We start from the raw sequence: 16,946 nt of genomic DNA on the forward strand, positions 1-16,946 counted from the left end.
TTGCTCCTTATTTCTCATATGTAGGTAGGTATTTCATTTTTGATACCTATACCTACGTATAAGTAGGTAGGTATGGTATCAAACCAATGTAAAGGTTAATTATGTGTACCTAATCTGAACATAGGATCTGTCTATTTCATATTCAATTTTGAAACGCATATTTATTGAATTATAAATATTAAAGAATCACAATATCACTGTAACCTTATAATACGAGTATATAGGTAAGTATACGTGAATTCATGGATGATAGTTTTTCCGTCATTTAGGTACATATAACTGTTTAAAAAAGAATAAAAATAGCAACCTAGCCAGGTACATTAATTTGTATTTTCACCGCAGATGTAGCTATAACTCGTACTGTACATATATAATTATGTACTCATCTCAGTACTTAGTACCTTTCTTTACCTTACTTCCAGATTGACATCTACGTATGCTACACTTAGATATCTACCTAATCTACTGAAAGAGATTAATATGAAAAATTAAACAGTTTAAGCAGTTTATACGGTACCTAAGTCAATCTCAATATTCATTGATTTCAAGTAAGGTAGGTACTGCATTAATTTTAGCTTTCACCTGTTGTAAATTGTGTAACTATCTACAGGAATGTTTTGTCTAAATGTTTCCTTTTTTTCTATTAGAGCGATAAGCTGCAAATCTACCTGTACCTACGAGTTATTTATTAGCGATCTTTTTCCGACCACGGTATAGAATAGATTAGCGCAGGTAATTCACGTATGGCTTGAGTAACTATACCACACTACCCTACACTACATTAGATAAATGCACTGTCAATGCAAGGATAAAAAATTATTGAACTATTGTAAGTACGTAAGTATAGGTATAATGGAACTAAATAAAATGTTTTATCTGGTGATTCAGTCGTCGTGTGCATACGAATCAATTTGAGCAGAAGCCTAATCAAGTGAAAATAGACAGATACCTAGTTGCAAATCATTCTTTATTATTGATTAAATTGCATAAAAGGTGACATTTTTGAAAAAAATATTTGCCTGTAACTGCTCTTGAAAGCACTGGAGCATGAATGATTTCATAGAATTTACCTTCACAACAATTATAAGTACCTAGGCTATCTATTAGGTAGGTATTCGATATAATAATTGTTCTGATGAACACTTTCGCATCGCAACTATTTTATTTTGAGATGAGTGAAGACGTACTTTTTGTTACCTACTTATACATGTAATGATACATAGACGTAGGTTGGTAAGATATGATTAAGTAATTAAAAATTCTATTTTAATAATTTGTTTATTTTGATCCGTCTCCATGAGTAGAGAACCTAGGTAGGTGTAGGTACTGAAAATTAATTGGTAGGTACGTATACTTATATCTACTTTTTTATTTCAAACAAGCATCCACCATATCTTTGAAAGCTAATTCTCCTTTCATGCCAATCGTTTCATAGTCTGGTATTGCATTTTTGATATTCGATAACCATGAAATAATGTTTGGGAATTTTGAAAAATCATAGCCCGTGACCTGGAACAATATTCAGCGTTAATAAATGTAAGGTAATGAATGGGTTTTGTATCCGACATTTAGAATGCTTGTAACTTGTACAAGCATGTCATCTTTACCTCTAAACTACTGACTGTTGCAATCAGAGATATATCAGCGATAGTGAGTTTTTTTCCAACCACAAAATTGGAATTATTACGCATCAAAATTTCATTCAGTACATTCAAAGCATCGTCAAGTTTTGGTTTTCTGGCCGGGTCATATTTACCCGTAAATAAAACGGCTATCTGATCATGAAAATAAGGAATATATATTAGACTAATAAAATAACGCAGTTTAGTGTACTATGTCCTTACTCAACTGCCTAACTATACGGATAATTTTAATTTTTTGACACAATACATAATAATCACAATATGGTGAAAACAAAATGTAGGTACTGTAATATGTAAAGTTGGTTTACCTAATTAAATGTGTATCGTCGTAGAATAATAAGCACGCGTTGGTGGTAAGGTAATGGTATGCACAGTAAGCACATTATGTATTACTGTTGTAGCCTTTCGGTATACCTATACTTACAAAATGTTCGCTTGATCTACGAAAAATTGTCCCCAAGTCAAAATCCAATATTTTGTCGATCTCCAATCTCGTGTATAAAGTGGAAGGATATAAATCATCACTTTTGGCGTACTTCTCAACAAGATATTTCGCTATCACACGACTATAAGTGAACAATAGACACAATTATTGAAGTATTAAGTACCTATTCACTATTCAGTTTTGACCTTATTTGAATTTTACCTTTCCCAAAGAATATAACCATCGTCATCAATCAGAGTAGGTACAACATGTTGAGGATTCATCTGACGAAAATTTTTAATTTGCACGATGAAAATCGACAATGTAAGTGCTACAAAATTATTCTTATTTCTTACTTGGAGGAAAGAAGCAGTGACGGTCTCTCCTTTTTTTGGACTCGTGAGTATCAACTCCAACTTGATATTTAATAAATTCGCTAATAGAATAATAGTTCTGCATGGCGGACTAGCTTCAGTGTAATAAAGTTTCATTTTCAGATTTTTGTTTATCGATATGATACTTCACACAATTTACAATATTACAAATACACAAAAGAATAGTGTACTTTTGGATAGAAATAAATTATATTCGACACACCGTAGAATAACAGAGCAATAGTTTCATCTACTAGTACCGAACCGAATGAATGTATCGATAGTTTCGGCGAGTAAAAAAAGAAATAATATATTTTTGCGACATTATCAGATTACTTTTTATGATTTTTTTTCTTTTCAAAAATACATCACGATATGATAATCAATAGTTATAAATTATCGATACTATTACACTTTGATAAACGATAAAAATTACATAAAAAATTTAAAAAAATTATCGTTTTACTGACGACATAGTAATAAGATGCTCAAGCAAATTTTTTACTTTCTGACAAATACAATGCTTGACATACTTCATTCAACGGTATATCACTGATAGGAGGAATGCCATCGGGATGTGTTTCACCTCTATTGTATCTCGCATACGAGTCAGTCATTATACTCATATCATTTGATTTAGACACAAGGGTTAAATTCAAAGCAGGATAAAAAATAAATGCGACTAGAGCTAAAGTTGTACACGCATGAATTGGTACTGCTACAGACCAATACTTCTGAGGTAAAAACGTAAATCCAATATATTCCAGAACAGCATCAGGAAGCAACGTCCAAATTAAATATAAGCCCAACGCAGAATTAGATGCCAAATATAACGCGAACCCATAATTAGCTCGACTCGGAGTTGGGGTCGGTAAACTTTGCGTCATAATTATAATATTGTATCACAAATAATCGTAACTATACTCCTTAGTGATTTCAAACGCAGCAATGACATCGGTGAGAGTTTTAATGTTTTCCAAAATTCCATTAACACTAGCTCGCAAATTGCTGACGTTTGCTGATTCGAGATCTCTGAAAATAAAATAAAAAAATCGTTTCACAAAAATTCAAAAACAAATAATGCAGATGAAATAATTTCAGTACGTACATTGATAAAACATTTCCGTTAACGCTCAATTTTCGAATTACGTTCCCTGGTTCTGAATCAACTCTCAGTGAATTATAAAGAACTGTAGCTCTGCTTTCAGATTCAGCAGTGTACTTGAAATTACTAAAAATGAAAAATAATTACAATCAATTCAATTATTAATAAAATAAAAGCAATTACTTGTGAAAACAATTATAGTAACATGTTGAACCGTACATTGAACACTTGGAAGTTTGATCACAATTTTTTGCCATTGCAAAGCATTTCCGGCGAAGATGTTGGAAATTTTTACTATCAAAAGTTCCACGATCTAGAACAAATCAATTTTTTTATTCACAAACTGTTTTTGAAAAACAAAATCATAAAAATTGCTTCGGAGATTTGAAATGAATCAATTAATTGAACATTTTTGATGATAAGAATTAAGAAATTGTGGTATTTTGACGAGTGAAGCGGTGTAGCGGAGGGGGAAATTCAGTGTTGAAAGTACATTTTACGGGCTCGTGTTTACATTTCAAATTGATTGTTAAATTTTGAAATAAAGCTGCATTTTTTCATGGAAATCGTTAGCTTAATATATAATATGGGAAATGAACCAATTTTCATTACAATTGAAAACTTGAAAGATACTTGAAAGTGACCGTCTTTCGAGATAAATCTTGCTGATTTTCCCCCAAAATTTGACGTAATTTTGAAGGATAAAATTTGCATCACTGTAAAATTTCAATAACACGTGTTTTTCATTTTCATTCTTATCAGTTATTTTGAAAACAGAAAAACTCAAAAAAGTCGAATATTGCAAATGCAAATTTGAAATTGCTACAGTGATTTTCTTTTCTAAAAAGGTTCAATTGTCTCGTTGATGTATGAACATTAATTTTAATTAAATTATGAGCGCCCTCAAATTCCATTCAATATCATCATCGGAAGAAGATGATGAAGAAGATTATAAAGGAATTGAAATAACAGAGGAAAAATCTGTGAGCGGAGCTGCAAAACCGGAGACATTGAAGGATATTTTATCCAAAGTAATATATTAGTTTTATTTTTATTGTGGTAATATTTTATAATTGTTGGAAGTATTCACAAATCTCTTGTCATGTTCACATATGGGTTGAAATTTTCACGCCGGAAATTTGTTTTTACGCAGGTGAAAGGTGTGAAATACGACTTCGGTGAAGTTGTTCGGTCTTCTTTAAATCCAATTCTGTATTCTAATGAACTCACTGAGGATGACGAAATTTGGATAGTACAAGCTCCAACAGAGGTAACTTTGCTCAAGTGCATTCTAAAGTAAGAGTGGAGCTCGTGTGTGCCAGCCGCCGGCCGGCAAATGCTAGGTATACTCATTTAACGGCGTTCATGAGCGTAACATTTCGTTTTTGTTTTATACAGATGAATGTAGAAGCATTCAAAGCCGCCGACTTCAAATTAGATGACGGTACTGTTAGTCATACAACATTGAAAGCTCGTAAGAAAGAGAGACGTTACAATGTCCACACAATTAAATCTACGGATGAAAAAATGAACCTCGTGTTACCTGAAAGAGAAACGCAGTCTTTTCATATGTGTGAGTAGGGTATTAATTATTATCTATAATATATCACTTATACGTTCTTTGATTGGAATTATGTTTTTATGTCACTAACATATTTGAATTCTAGCTTTACATCCAATAATGGGTAGAATTATCTTACAAGAAGATTTTCAAGCCAACAACAATGATAAAAGTTTAAACGAAACTTTAACAAATTCTTCTATGAATATTGTCGACATCAAAACAGCAGGTTAGCTCGTCTTCGTATTAATAACGAATAATGAATCCATTTCAAAGTGGTTTTCTGCATTTAGTGATAGTCAGTAGCCTTTGTTTGAGAACGTTGGTTTACAACCAAGTATATGATATCGTTTCATTCGCAGACGCTAATGAATTCATCCCCTTGAAAAAGAAGAAGAAGAAAAGTATAAAACAGGATATTATATCAAGTTGATCCTGTGTAATGGTCTTCGCCGAAGAATTTTGAAATATTGATGCCACAAATAGACAACGATAGGGATCGTCTTTGTGTTTTATCTCTTTCTTCTAATTTGAAGTATTGTAACCTCTAATTTAATGTGGATAAAAAATCAAACCAGGTAACTTGAAATAGCGAAAAAGGTTGTTTTTTAAATTAATGTACGATACTATACCTCTTACATTGGAATCTTTTGATGGAAAATGAATGTTCTTGTTGTTACCTATTTGTTGATTTTACGAAAAACATGATCTATTTTAAATTAATACAATACATTTTATGTTCTTAATTTCATCTTTTTTTAAATCTTTTTTGCTGGAAATATTTGTATATTTTCTATGCTAAATAAAAAGGATAAAAAGGGGTGTGTGATAGAGTTTGGAAACAAAGAATGTGAATTAACCCTGCATTCAAGGTCATACAGTACCGTTACGTATCAAATGTGTCTTTAATCTACAGCAAATCTTTTTACCTGAGTAAAATATTTACAGATGGTTCGGATGTGTGGTGGTGCAGTTCGAAAGGTTTTATTTTTAATTTAAGAAAAGGATTTCTTTCGATTTCCTCAGTACTATTTCTAACTCGTTAGTCGCGAGATCGTACGCTTTGTTAAAAGTTCTATGCTTGTTGATTTGCTCATACGTACCAAATAGGTAAGTTGCGTTTTTTCATTTAAAAAATACCATGTAATCTATCGTTTCATTTCGCTCGAGGAAACTTTCTTCTTATACATAAATGGTTTTGGGAAAATAATAAGTTACCAATGGTAAATGAAGAAGATGCAATTTTTCTCCGTTCAACTATTTAATTTTCTCGTTCTTTCTGAATTCAGTACGAGTAAGATTTTGAGAAATGACAAGGAAAATTTCGCACGTGGTTAAAAATTTTATAAATTGGAGCCTAATGAATAAAATTGTTCAAAAATACCTTAGTAAATGCTACCTTTGTACTTCGATTTTATTTTATAAATTTAATTCTTTGTCCAAGTTTAAAAATTGAAATTGAAATTATTTGAAAAGGATAGGTACATACAAACCAGCCTACGCGTATATCTTAAAAAACTTCTTTCAATTTTTAATAAATATTCGGGTAGAGAAGAGAACCCAGGTAACATTTCTACAGGCGTAGCGTTTATAGTCGTCTCAATAATTTGAATCAATTCAATTTTCTGATTCGGTCTCGATATAATTTTTCATGTTTGAAGTAATTATGCCGTTATGCATCTTTTTCGCAGGTAAAAATGGGAAGCTACAAATTAGTATTGTTTTTTGCCTTTTGCATTACTTTGTGCTATGCCAAGGTTGACGCAGGAAGTGATGCAAATAACATCAATCCTGCTGAAAAGTCAGTGAATTCAACAACACCTGCTGAAAAACAGACATACTCCACTGCTGTGCAATCTTCACTTTTTCCGAGTAAGCAAAAATTATAAATAATCAAATGTTAGACCGAAGATATATTAAAAATTGAAAATTACGCATGATTTTTGATTTTTTTCAGCCGATTTAACTTGGAAAACCAGTTTTGGACAAGCTTTGGTCTTTGTAGGAGCAGCAGCATTTAGTTTTGTGTTGGTAGGAGGACTGACCCTGCTTTTTGCGCCTCTTTTCGGATACAAAGTCTGTTCAGTGTTGGGCAATTGTGGTGAATCAGCAACAGCGTATTCAGCGGCAGGCAATGTACAAAATCCTGCACAAAATTCATATGCTGAGTGGGCAGCTCCGTATGTGCTTTCAGCTCCTTATAACAACTACCAAAAAAGGTAACCGCTTTTCCTATTACTATACTGCGATAAATTGAACTCGTTATTTATAGTCATGTACCTTTTTCCAGGTCAATTGAATACATCAAACCAATCTTGGAAACGTTGGCTAAAACTTACGAGAAGTCAAGTTAATTTAATTAGTTGATCATTAAAAATAAAATAAGGTAATGATTTCTGTAAATTCTCATTAAAAATAAAATTTAGGATAAAAAAAGAAGTAATATAAAGTTATTTAAACAGAAAAAGTCAATAATAATTAGTTCAACATTAAATTTATTATCAAAAAAATTACAATATAAAAAACATGAAAAAATACTGCAAATTTTACAAACGGTAAGTGTTAATAAATTAAACCTTAATTAATCCATGGTAAAAATTCGTGCTCCGATATCTTTAATAAGCCAATCGATTCCTGTCAATAAATTTTCACCCGTGATGGCACTGCATTTAATAATACGCCAGTGATGCGTTTTAATATTGTCTAAATCTAATACCTGTGAAAATTCATTTTTATACAGTGAGCATCGATAGTTGGAATTTGGAACATTACGAGTAAAAATTCTCACTTGTTTAATTTCTTCTGGAGATAGAGCTCCAGGTAAATCTTGTTTATTAGCGAACACCAATAAAGTGGCTCCCGCGAGTTGCTGAAAAAAAAAGGAATTACATACTTTTTAACAGAATGATGGAGATCAATTTTCGCGGAATTTGTGAATTTGATGACTTTTGAAAAGTGGCTCGCCGTAATTTGTACCATGATCCATTAAAGATCTCGGACGAAACATGTCTGAATTCTTATGTCATATTAGAACTAGGTATCTAGCCTTTTTATTTTTGCTAAAACGCGTTGATCTTTTTCTACTTCGGTTGGTTTTCTTCGCAACGAGTACACCCTCAAATTGTATTTCAACTTTCCATTTAGAGAACGCTTCGTTTCATTTTAAATAAAAGCAACTCGAATTTCACCCGCAAATCCCAATTTCATTTTTATTAGTAGTCATGGTCAGTACACGCAAATCTGAAAACCTTTTATCGCTTCTACGGAACCGGATTATTTAGAGAAATGGGATTTTCAATCAACTCCTGAGAGTCTTCGCTTTCGATATAGAAAAACGCAATAAATCCGAAGTTATCCTTCCGGGAGATGCTTTATTGGTTAAGAAGGGTCATGGGTGATTCAGGATTCGTTGATCGCAATGGCCGATTTTTTTTACTGATGTTGATAAGCGGATTATTCTTATTTAGCAATGTCGGTGATGGGAGTTTTATTCGATTTTACACTGCCGATTTCATAAATCAACGTAAACTTAATCATTTTGAGCTGAAGAAAATACTTGTAGGGATCAATTTTCTTATAGCAATCCAAATACATTCAGAAAAAAAAGAAGAAAACCATATAAAATTCATACTTTAAAGTAAAGTAAGTTATCTACCTCTTCTTGTAACAAGGAATGTAATTCTTCTGCGCAATCTTCTAATCGCCTCTTATCAGCGCTATCAACAACCCATATAACACCATCGGTGCATTCGAAATAATTTTTCCAGTATGATCTTAATGATTTTTGACCGCCAACATCCCAAATATTCAGCTTAAAACTTCAATTCACATACGAAAAAAAATATATATATAGAAATAACGTAGATGATGTTTCAACTTGAACAAATTAATGTTTTCTTACTTATCATGATCTAGCGTTTTAATGTTGAAACCAAGAGTGGGAGATATTGAATGGATGTCTTCTCCGTTAAAACGCTTCAATATTGTAGTTTTTCCAGCATTATCCAGTCCTCTAGAGACACTATAAGGAACAGTATCATGTAAACAAGTAATACAGAAAAAAAGTGACAAAAACTTGCGTAGCATTCTCAATATTAACGATTAAAAGGATACAGCAGAAGTAATCTCATCTCCTTTTCTTTTTTCTTCATTTTTTTAAGGACAGTTAGTAAACCCATGTTTCACTTGTTTCGAAGTCTCTCAAGTGTTAGCTGCAAATAGATAAAAAAATGATTAAAAATTGATTATTCAACATACTAGCGTTTGTTCGTTTGTCTTTAGAACGAAACTCGAATGTTTTCTTCGATAAGCATTCGGTAACTATGCACATATGTTAACATTCAACCGTTAATTTCTAGGTGAATTATTGTTAATTGAAATAATTCATCCAAAGAAAGTTCACTTACGTAAAATTATTCGAAGTACGGAGCTTTTCTCGAATGAAAATCCAAGAAAACCGTGAGAGAGTGGACTTGGAGCGACTTCTACAACTTCAAAGTTCAAAATTTGATTTGAAACGAAACTGATGATAACTGATAAGAAAAAAAAAACAAAAAAACAATAACCTGTAATATTTTCTAAAAGATCATGGTAATTCGGGTAATTAGTAATTACGAATTTCCTGAGTTTCAGTTTAGAAAATTGGCAACCTTGCAATGGTGTATAATATTTTATTTGGCAACGTTTACAATGCCTGTTTTTGTTGATGCTTGTGTATGTGTGTGTTGTAAATCAACCACATGGAGTCGTGAAATTTTTCGTGAATTTTACAATTTTTCCAATTTCCATGTTAATTTCTCCATTATGAATTAACTTTGTGTTCATGACTTGTCCAGTTTATTCATCCAAAACAAAATGGTAAGTGTGCTCAATACGATACTTCACTCTCAAACCTTACGTTATTATTGTACTTTGTTCTACTGTGAGACTTCTGCTGGGTAGCAAAATATTCGTTTTCGAAGCTCATTGAATGTTTTTCAATATTTTTTATTTCAGACGCAGTTGACGATCCTCTTCGAACATGCCGTTGGATACACTCTGTTCGATGTTGTCGAATTCGAAGAAATCGGGGCCTTTCTACCCCAGGTTGAACAATCAGTTACCGACCTCAGCCGATTTAACAAAGTAGTGAAGTTATCTGCTTTCATACCTTTCAATACCGCTGTAGATGCCTTAGAAGCAATCAACAGTATCTCCGAAGGTATGTTAAACTGTTATTGTGTTGTTAGCGAAAGGTGTTGGTATCAGTAATATATTTGTGTTATTCAGGTATTGCTCCGGAAAGCTTGGCTTCTTTTCTGCAGATGAAATTTCTCAAAGGATCTAAAAAATCAGAACGTACTTTGGGTGTAGCAGATTCTAAATTGGCTTCTAATATATCTGAATCTTTGGGAGTAAAATGTGTTTTTACTGGTGTTGTCCCGGAAATAATTAGAGGTTTGTATTCACTTACGCATACTTGTTTTATAATAGCCGTTTCATTTATGATTTTATTCCTATATGAATAGGTATTCGTTTCCATTTTCATAACTTGGTAAAAGGACTTACCGCTAAAACTGCTGCAGTAGCTCAGCTCGGTCTTGGCCATAGTTATTCTAGAGCGAAAGTGAAATTCAACGTTCATCGAGTCGATAACAATATCATTCATAGTATCGCATTGATCGACCAATTCGATAAAGATATTAATAAATTTTCTATGAGAATGAGGTACTATTTTCGTTCTTCCGAGTATGGTGGTATTTTTGTTGAGCATTGATCATATCTTTCCCGTAGAGAATGGTATTCTTATCACTTCCCGGAATTGTATCAAATTGTTCCGGATAATTACCTGTATGCTAAAGTGGTACAATACATTGGAAATAGAAAGGAGCTATCTGAAGAAAAATTAGACGAGTTGGAAGAAATCGTGATGGATTCAGCTAAGGCTAAAGCTATTTTAGACGCTGCTAGAAGTTCTATGGGTATGAAAATATTTCATGTGTTTGAGTGTTTTCAAACTTTCCCCTAATATGAATGTTAAAAGTAATCAATTTTTCTATTTTTACAGGAATGGATATTTCACCGATTGATTTGGAAAATATATTGAAGTTTACTCATCGTGTTATTGGCTTGGCAAATTGTCGGTCGTCAATTTCTCAATATTTGAAAAATGGAATGTCTTCGGTAGCTCCAAATTTGACTGCTCTACTTGGAGAACAAGTAGGCGCACGTTTAATATCGCACGCCGGTTCGCTAACAAATCTAGCGAAATACCCTGCTTCAACCGTGCAGATATTAGGAGCGGAGAAAGCGTTATTCCGGTAAGTAATCTTTGGTGGTTCATTTAGAAAAACATGCAGATTTTTGAATCGATTATTGTGTGAAATGTACAGAGCATTGAAGACCAGGTCCAACACTCCGAAGTATGGTATTCTGTTCAATTCTTCATTTATCGGACGTGCTAGTACCCAAAATAAAGGCCGAATTTCAAGGTTTTTAGCAAACAAATGTTCAATAGCATCTCGACTCGATTGTTTTGCAGGTAAAGTTCGTATTCAGTCGTTTTGAAATTCGTGTTATAAAATCAGAAGTTTTTCCAACTTGGGTTCACTTTTTATTTCGCAGAAACCAATGTTAATATTTTTGGCGAGAAATTACGCCAACAAGTAGAAGATCGTTTGAAATTTTTTGAAACCGGCGATTTACCACCGAAGAATATCGATGTAATGCAGGAAGCGTTTGAAGAATTTTCTGAATATCAGGTGTGTTATCTACGATTGATCATTTTTCCGTTTGTTATCATCTTTTACTCAATATTGTCAATTTTTTTCTTGAAGAAAAATTTGAAGCTCAAGTCCGAGAAAAAGAAAAAGAAGAAGAAGCAGAAGGAAATAGCTCAAGAAGAAGTTGAAGAAGCAGCAGATAATTCGAATATCTCTAATGGGGTGCCAAAATCAAAGAAAAAGAAACGACCCAAAAGTGAAACGGTGGAAGAAGTGGAGAATACGGAGGAGATTGTCGAAGAGGCGCCGATTCCGAAAAAGAAAAAGAAAAAACATTCTAAAAATGAATAATTTTTGTGTTTTTTTTACCATTCGATCATTGTTTGTAATTTTAAATATAATGTTCTTTAATATTCCTCTGCGTTTCTTTAAATTTTGCAAGAATCGTGATAGAATTCGTTTCGATGAGAAACGACAGAAAGTTCGATTAGATTTCATCAACAAAATTTATTTACAGCACGTAAATTGTATAAAAACTGAACATAGAAAAGGTCATAAATGAATTACACACAATACAATGATTTGATAGTTCTTGGAACTAAAATAATGCATAGTAATCGGGAATTGGTTCCATGAAATAATTTTAAAATTGTCTTCTTGAGGCCATAACGAAATAATCATTAAAAATTGCATTTTCATTCATCACCAATCATTTGCATCAGAGTTGAGCTGAGAGAACAGAACATCTTTAACCTTTGGACGAGGATTTTCTTCAATATCTGTTTGGACAGCACCTGCTTGACCCAACATCCACTCCAGTTCTGCAGAAAAAACGAATGATCATTGACACAGCTATTGAATGAGTAACCAAATTGATCACGATTGCAAAAAACTCACCCTCAACTGAGATATTTTCGTAAAACGCTTCTGGGCCGATGAATTGTTTGACCATGTTTCCTTCGTAATATACGAAGATTGTAGGTAAATTTTTATCGGGATAGTTGGGGATGCATGTCGTTGAAATACTTTTCAAAAATTTCGTAGATCGAAATTTGATTGCCAATTCTGCCAAATGTTGATTCAATAAGGCGCACAATGGTATTCTGAAATTTTAATAAAAGAGTGCATAAAACTGAATTAGTACTTGGCAGAGTTTCCTTTCAAATTTCAATTCATTCGTACATGGACAGAATACACTTACCCTTGTTTATACAAGTGTAAAACAACATACACGTCTGGTCCTGCCTTATTCACTTGTTCAACATAGTCAATAGCACTTATTTCTGCAACACTACCATATTTCGCTTTTTCTGCCAATGCTTTCAATTCGGCGATTCGTTGATTTCTATACTTTAACAGAGCCAATTCGTCTTCTTCATCTTCTAGTTCATCCAATTCATCTAATGTCATATCCTTCATTTCTTTTTCATCTAAAAATGGCATATAGACAGAGTGAAAGTAGGTACATGATCATTCGTTATGTGTACAGGGTGGACAGAAATATCGGGTACCCCTAAAAAAGTTTTCTGCTAAATACTTCGGTTGGTCACAGTGAATGATAATAATGGTAGCACATGATTGGTTGTTAGACTGGAGAGATAACATTTCACCAATCATATGCATCTATTTCACGTTGCCAACCTATATTTTTAATGAAAAACTTTCTTGGGGGTACCCGATATTTCTGTCCACCCTGTACATTATTTTAAGAAAATGAAAATCATGTACTCCTACTTTGATTTTTCTGGGATATTGTTGATTCAACAAGATTAACAATATCATTTTCTGTAATTTCTTTCTCCTTAGGAGGTATAATTCCTTTACTTCGAAGGATGTCGTTCCATTCAGTATCTTCATTAGGGTTCTACATCATAATTTAAATATTAAAACACATAAACGGATGTCTTTCATAGGCGAAAATAATTGATCTGAAACTTACCTGCATTTCTAAATCGACAAATTTAAAGCTGATGTACCAAAAAAAGCTGAACTAAGCTGCAGTCTGTAACACTTTTTCGTTATCAATGAGTGATACTCGTGACCAAAAAAGGAATACGATGTATTCTAATTTTAGGAAGTTGATGCGAAAGTGATAATTTAACCCAGAGAGTTTTTTTAATCCTTGCGAAAGAACGTAGATGCGATTTTCGCAGGATTTTTATTAATTTGTTCGCCAAATGCCAAATGATTGATCACGAAGAAACCCAGATTTTATGATGAATAATCTTTCTTCTTGTCTCTTATCAATCTTTGGTAATTAATTTTACAATCATTTAGTAAATTTCAGGTAAATTTGAGTAAATTACAAATTACCAAATACTCCATTAAAAAAAAAATCAAATTCTGTATTTGTTTTGGCATCTAAATTTTGAGACATTCGTGAAATTTGAGTGAAGCAAGGCATTGCAGTTTTAATCACCGCTGTTTATTTTTAAAAAAATCACTTTTTGTTTTGTATTTTGTAACAATTTTTGATTTTGTCATGGATTAGAATTAGAAAGCATTTTTCGCATAATAATTTTCATTTTACTGATTTCGTGTCGCGTATTCCAGGTATGTTCTAAGTTTTTAAACAGAGTCAGTTCAGAAAATATATTTGATGGGAGTTCCATCCTATATCTTGCCGTTGCTGTATAAACTGTATTAGCTCTTAAAATCAATTCTTAATTCTTCTGAAATATAACCGAAGGTAAGTTTTCTTTATGATTCTTCCTGTTTATCATTGTTTTCTTAATGAGTCGTACTTATGCAATATCAGTCCCAATGCTCTCGGTTTTATCAAGTCGATATTCGAAAATGCTTTTTCACACAATGTTTAGCGATTCCTGAAATCCTGAAGTGTTAGATTAGATTTGGCTACCTATTGATTTAATTGCTCATGTTTGCTTACTATGCATGTTTAATATTTATTGAAATGCGTTGCAGGATTGATAGTTATGGCTTGTAATGATAAAGGTTACGAAATGTATAACAAAAATGATTGGATGAAGAAACTGGAGAATATTCATATTCAGCGCACAGATATGAATAAATTGATCATGAATTACCTTGTAACTGGTAAGTATGCAATATACGGTGTACTATTAGCCACATATAAGTACTGTACTTGAATGAAATCCTATCAATAATTATTGTACAGAGGGTTTCAAAGAAGCAGCTGAGAAATTTCAACAAGAATCCGGTATAGATCCACCTATAGACTTGGATACCACGGATAACAGAATTAAAATAAGAGACGCTATTCAAAGCGGTCGTATCGAAGAAGCGATTGCTTTGGTGAATCAATTACATCCAGAATTATTAGATAATGACAGACATTTATATTTTCATTTACAAGTACGTCCTCTATTATCATTTTCTTCGTGTATGATTGTTATTTATTCATTTTTTGTTATTCATTCACATTCCAATTCGTATTTCTCCACAGCAATTGCAATTGATCGAACTGATTCGAGAAAGTAAAGTCGAAGAAGCTCTTCATTTTGCCCAAGAACGGCTTTCCGAAGCTGGAGAAACAGATCCGAGTATACTGAATGAATTGGAAAGAACGTTGGCGTTGCTCGCTTTCGAAGAACCCTCCAAGAGTCCATTTAGCGACCTTCTGAATCAATCTCATAGGCAAAAAGTGAGTTATATTAAAAAAATTAGATATACATCGCTTCATTAAAACAGCACTAAAGTATTTTAAATTTTCAGATCGCTAGTGAATTGAATGCGGCTATATTGAAAATGGAACATTTAGAATCACCCGTTCCCAAACTGTTCAATTTAATGAAAATCATCTTGTGGGCGCAGGATGAACTGGACAAGAAAAAAGTGAAATATCCTCACATGACAGATATCGGCTCCGCGACGATCGAGGGTTCCAAATGACATTTAGAGGAAATGTCTGTCGTGGAATCACAAAGTCCAAGCAACAGTATCGAATATTAATTTTTATCTGAGACGTGTGTCCGTTAGAATAAGAACAATTGGTTGAATTCTTTTTCGTTTATACATTACATTTCGTTTGAAATATTTAGTCCTTAATTCAAACGAAATGTAACAATGTATGTGCGTGCACCCAACCTTTCTTAATCATGTTTTTTGAAATGTATCAAGCATTTTCTCTCATTGTCGACAACTTATCGTTGAACGTATCTCAAATTTGAAATTTTATATTTTATACTATCTTTCTAATTTAACAAGAGTTTTTTATGTGATGCTGCTTTGTCAAATAATGAATATTTTTTATTTTTGTATTGTTTGAACTTTCGTATGGTTGGTAATTTCTTCATCTTTCAGAGTACAAACGTTCTTGGCGTAGTTTTATTCAGAGCTAAACATACTTATTACTGATTGAGTGAACGAATCAACGAAAATATTATCCTTTGTATGTTGAAGTAGACATCGAATTTGCTGAATAATTGAAAAATTGAATCTGGTATAGAAATAGATGGGATTTGTTGTAAATATTTATAGCTAATCTACCACCTAAATATTTGAACATGTCATGTATTAGTATAGGCTTATTGCAGCAAAAAGCAATTTACTTGTACATATTCTTAAAAAAATTATCTATATTTGCGATAAATGATAAGTTTGTGTAGTTTGTACATAATTATATAAAAATTGCTGTTTTTTGTTTGCGTTAAATCATCGATTCTGATTATTGTTGATAATTCCTTCATTTCATCAATTTTTGACCTATAGCTTGTAGCAATTAATTCATATCTATTGGGTTGCAAGCTATTAAAGTTTCTTCTGATGAATTAATGAGCGGTTTTTGCTTAAAAATGTGTGGTTAAAATACCTTTGAGAGAATTTCAGTTTTCTCACATTCAAAGAAAACTGCAATACCTACCCTACCTACCTTATGTAGGTACTTTGATCATTGTGTCATTCTGTTCAAAACGTGTCGAATTTAGAAAGCTAGGTGGTAATTGAAGGGTGAGAGGGGGTTCGCGTTTTCATGAATCGATTTGACGTTAATGACGTTGCATGTAATATGTTTTTAAATCTTAAAAAAAGTGAAAAAATGAATTTTAAAAAAGTGATCATCGTCTACCTATAATGTGATTTTAATTCGGCGTAGCAATTACGAAGAAAAGCTAGAAGTTGTTTTCTGTAAATACTTGTTCTATGAGTCGTTAATAATG

At 32.6% G+C, this 16,946-nt stretch overlaps 6 protein-coding genes and 2 long non-coding RNA genes across 9 annotated transcripts; 4 read left to right on the forward strand and 4 right to left on the reverse strand.

The window, feature by feature from the left end:
- The first annotated feature begins 193 nt into the window (after positions 1 to 193).
- Positions 194 to 810, forward strand: LOC135840186 (uncharacterized). The gene is made up of 3 exons (XR_010557708.1): positions 194 to 315; positions 423 to 553; positions 648 to 810. It is a non-coding gene; the product is annotated as an uncharacterized LOC135840186 (long non-coding RNA).
- A 140-nt stretch (positions 811 to 950) lies between these two features.
- On the reverse strand, positions 951 to 2,919 carry LOC135840182 (glutathione S-transferase 1-like). Its single transcript, XM_065356577.1, has 5 exons — positions 2,424 to 2,919; positions 2,290 to 2,351; positions 2,068 to 2,209; positions 1,608 to 1,775; positions 951 to 1,509 (listed from the first exon to the last, which is right to left on the reverse strand). Exons 1-5 carry the CDS (start codon positions 2,556 to 2,558, stop codon positions 1,369 to 1,371), a joined length of 648 nt encoding a protein of 215 aa, XP_065212649.1. The 5' UTR covers positions 2,559 to 2,919; the 3' UTR covers positions 951 to 1,368.
- A 404-nt stretch (positions 2,920 to 3,323) lies between these two features.
- Positions 3,324 to 3,987, reverse strand: LOC135840185 (uncharacterized). The gene is made up of 3 exons (XR_010557707.1): positions 3,766 to 3,987; positions 3,550 to 3,672; positions 3,324 to 3,473 (listed from the first exon to the last, which is right to left on the reverse strand). It is a non-coding gene; the product is annotated as an uncharacterized LOC135840185 (long non-coding RNA).
- A 282-nt stretch (positions 3,988 to 4,269) lies between these two features.
- Positions 4,270 to 5,853, forward strand: LOC135840183 (uncharacterized). The gene is made up of 5 exons (XM_065356578.1): positions 4,270 to 4,577; positions 4,700 to 4,816; positions 4,945 to 5,119; positions 5,214 to 5,336; positions 5,470 to 5,853. The coding sequence occupies exons 1-5, from the start codon at positions 4,440 to 4,442 to the stop codon at positions 5,538 to 5,540; spliced, it is 624 nt and encodes a 207-aa protein (XP_065212650.1). The 5' UTR covers positions 4,270 to 4,439; the 3' UTR covers positions 5,541 to 5,853.
- A 1,731-nt stretch (positions 5,854 to 7,584) lies between these two features.
- On the reverse strand, positions 7,585 to 9,658 carry Arl2 (ADP ribosylation factor-like 2). Its single transcript, XM_065356579.1, has 6 exons — positions 9,514 to 9,658; positions 9,221 to 9,318; positions 9,009 to 9,119; positions 8,763 to 8,925; positions 7,896 to 7,976; positions 7,585 to 7,823 (listed from the first exon to the last, which is right to left on the reverse strand). The coding sequence occupies exons 2-6, from the start codon at positions 9,283 to 9,285 to the stop codon at positions 7,689 to 7,691; spliced, it is 555 nt and encodes a 184-aa protein (XP_065212651.1). The 5' UTR covers positions 9,286 to 9,318; positions 9,514 to 9,658; the 3' UTR covers positions 7,585 to 7,688.
- A 147-nt stretch (positions 9,659 to 9,805) lies between these two features.
- Positions 9,806 to 12,221, forward strand: Nop56 (Nop56 ribonucleoprotein). The gene is made up of 9 exons (XM_065356573.1): positions 9,806 to 9,964; positions 10,103 to 10,307; positions 10,376 to 10,543; positions 10,615 to 10,813; positions 10,880 to 11,067; positions 11,154 to 11,406; positions 11,479 to 11,627; positions 11,711 to 11,847; positions 11,923 to 12,221. The coding sequence occupies exons 1-9, from the start codon at positions 9,962 to 9,964 to the stop codon at positions 12,157 to 12,159; spliced, it is 1,539 nt and encodes a 512-aa protein (XP_065212645.1). The 5' UTR covers positions 9,806 to 9,961; the 3' UTR covers positions 12,160 to 12,221.
- Positions 12,222 to 12,300: 79 nt separating this feature from the next.
- On the reverse strand, positions 12,301 to 14,050 carry viaf (viral IAP-associated factor). Its single transcript, XM_065356576.1, has 5 exons — positions 13,748 to 14,050; positions 13,543 to 13,672; positions 13,010 to 13,238; positions 12,706 to 12,911; positions 12,301 to 12,629 (listed from the first exon to the last, which is right to left on the reverse strand). The coding sequence occupies exons 1-5, from the start codon at positions 13,751 to 13,753 to the stop codon at positions 12,511 to 12,513; spliced, it is 690 nt and encodes a 229-aa protein (XP_065212648.1). The 5' UTR covers positions 13,754 to 14,050; the 3' UTR covers positions 12,301 to 12,510.
- Positions 14,051 to 14,231: 181 nt separating this feature from the next.
- On the forward strand, positions 14,232 to 16,456 carry Hou (GID complex subunit 8 homolog protein Houki). Of its 2 annotated transcripts, none has more exons than XM_065356575.1 (5): positions 14,232 to 14,361; positions 14,734 to 14,865; positions 14,948 to 15,144; positions 15,236 to 15,433; positions 15,505 to 16,456. In XM_065356575.1, the coding sequence occupies exons 2-5, from the start codon at positions 14,745 to 14,747 to the stop codon at positions 15,679 to 15,681; spliced, it is 693 nt and encodes a 230-aa protein (XP_065212647.1). In that variant the 5' UTR covers positions 14,232 to 14,361; positions 14,734 to 14,744; the 3' UTR covers positions 15,682 to 16,456. The 2 variants fall into 2 exon arrangements, with proteins under 2 accessions (XP_065212647.1, XP_065212646.1); XM_065356574.1 differs by having other exon boundaries at positions 14,243 to 14,497.
- Positions 16,457 to 16,946: the final 490 nt, after the last annotated feature.

This window comes from Planococcus citri, chromosome 3, assembly GCF_950023065.1.
Source record: "Planococcus citri chromosome 3, ihPlaCitr1.1, whole genome shotgun sequence".
Taxonomy (NCBI): Eukaryota; Metazoa; Arthropoda; class Insecta; order Hemiptera; family Pseudococcidae; genus Planococcus; species Planococcus citri.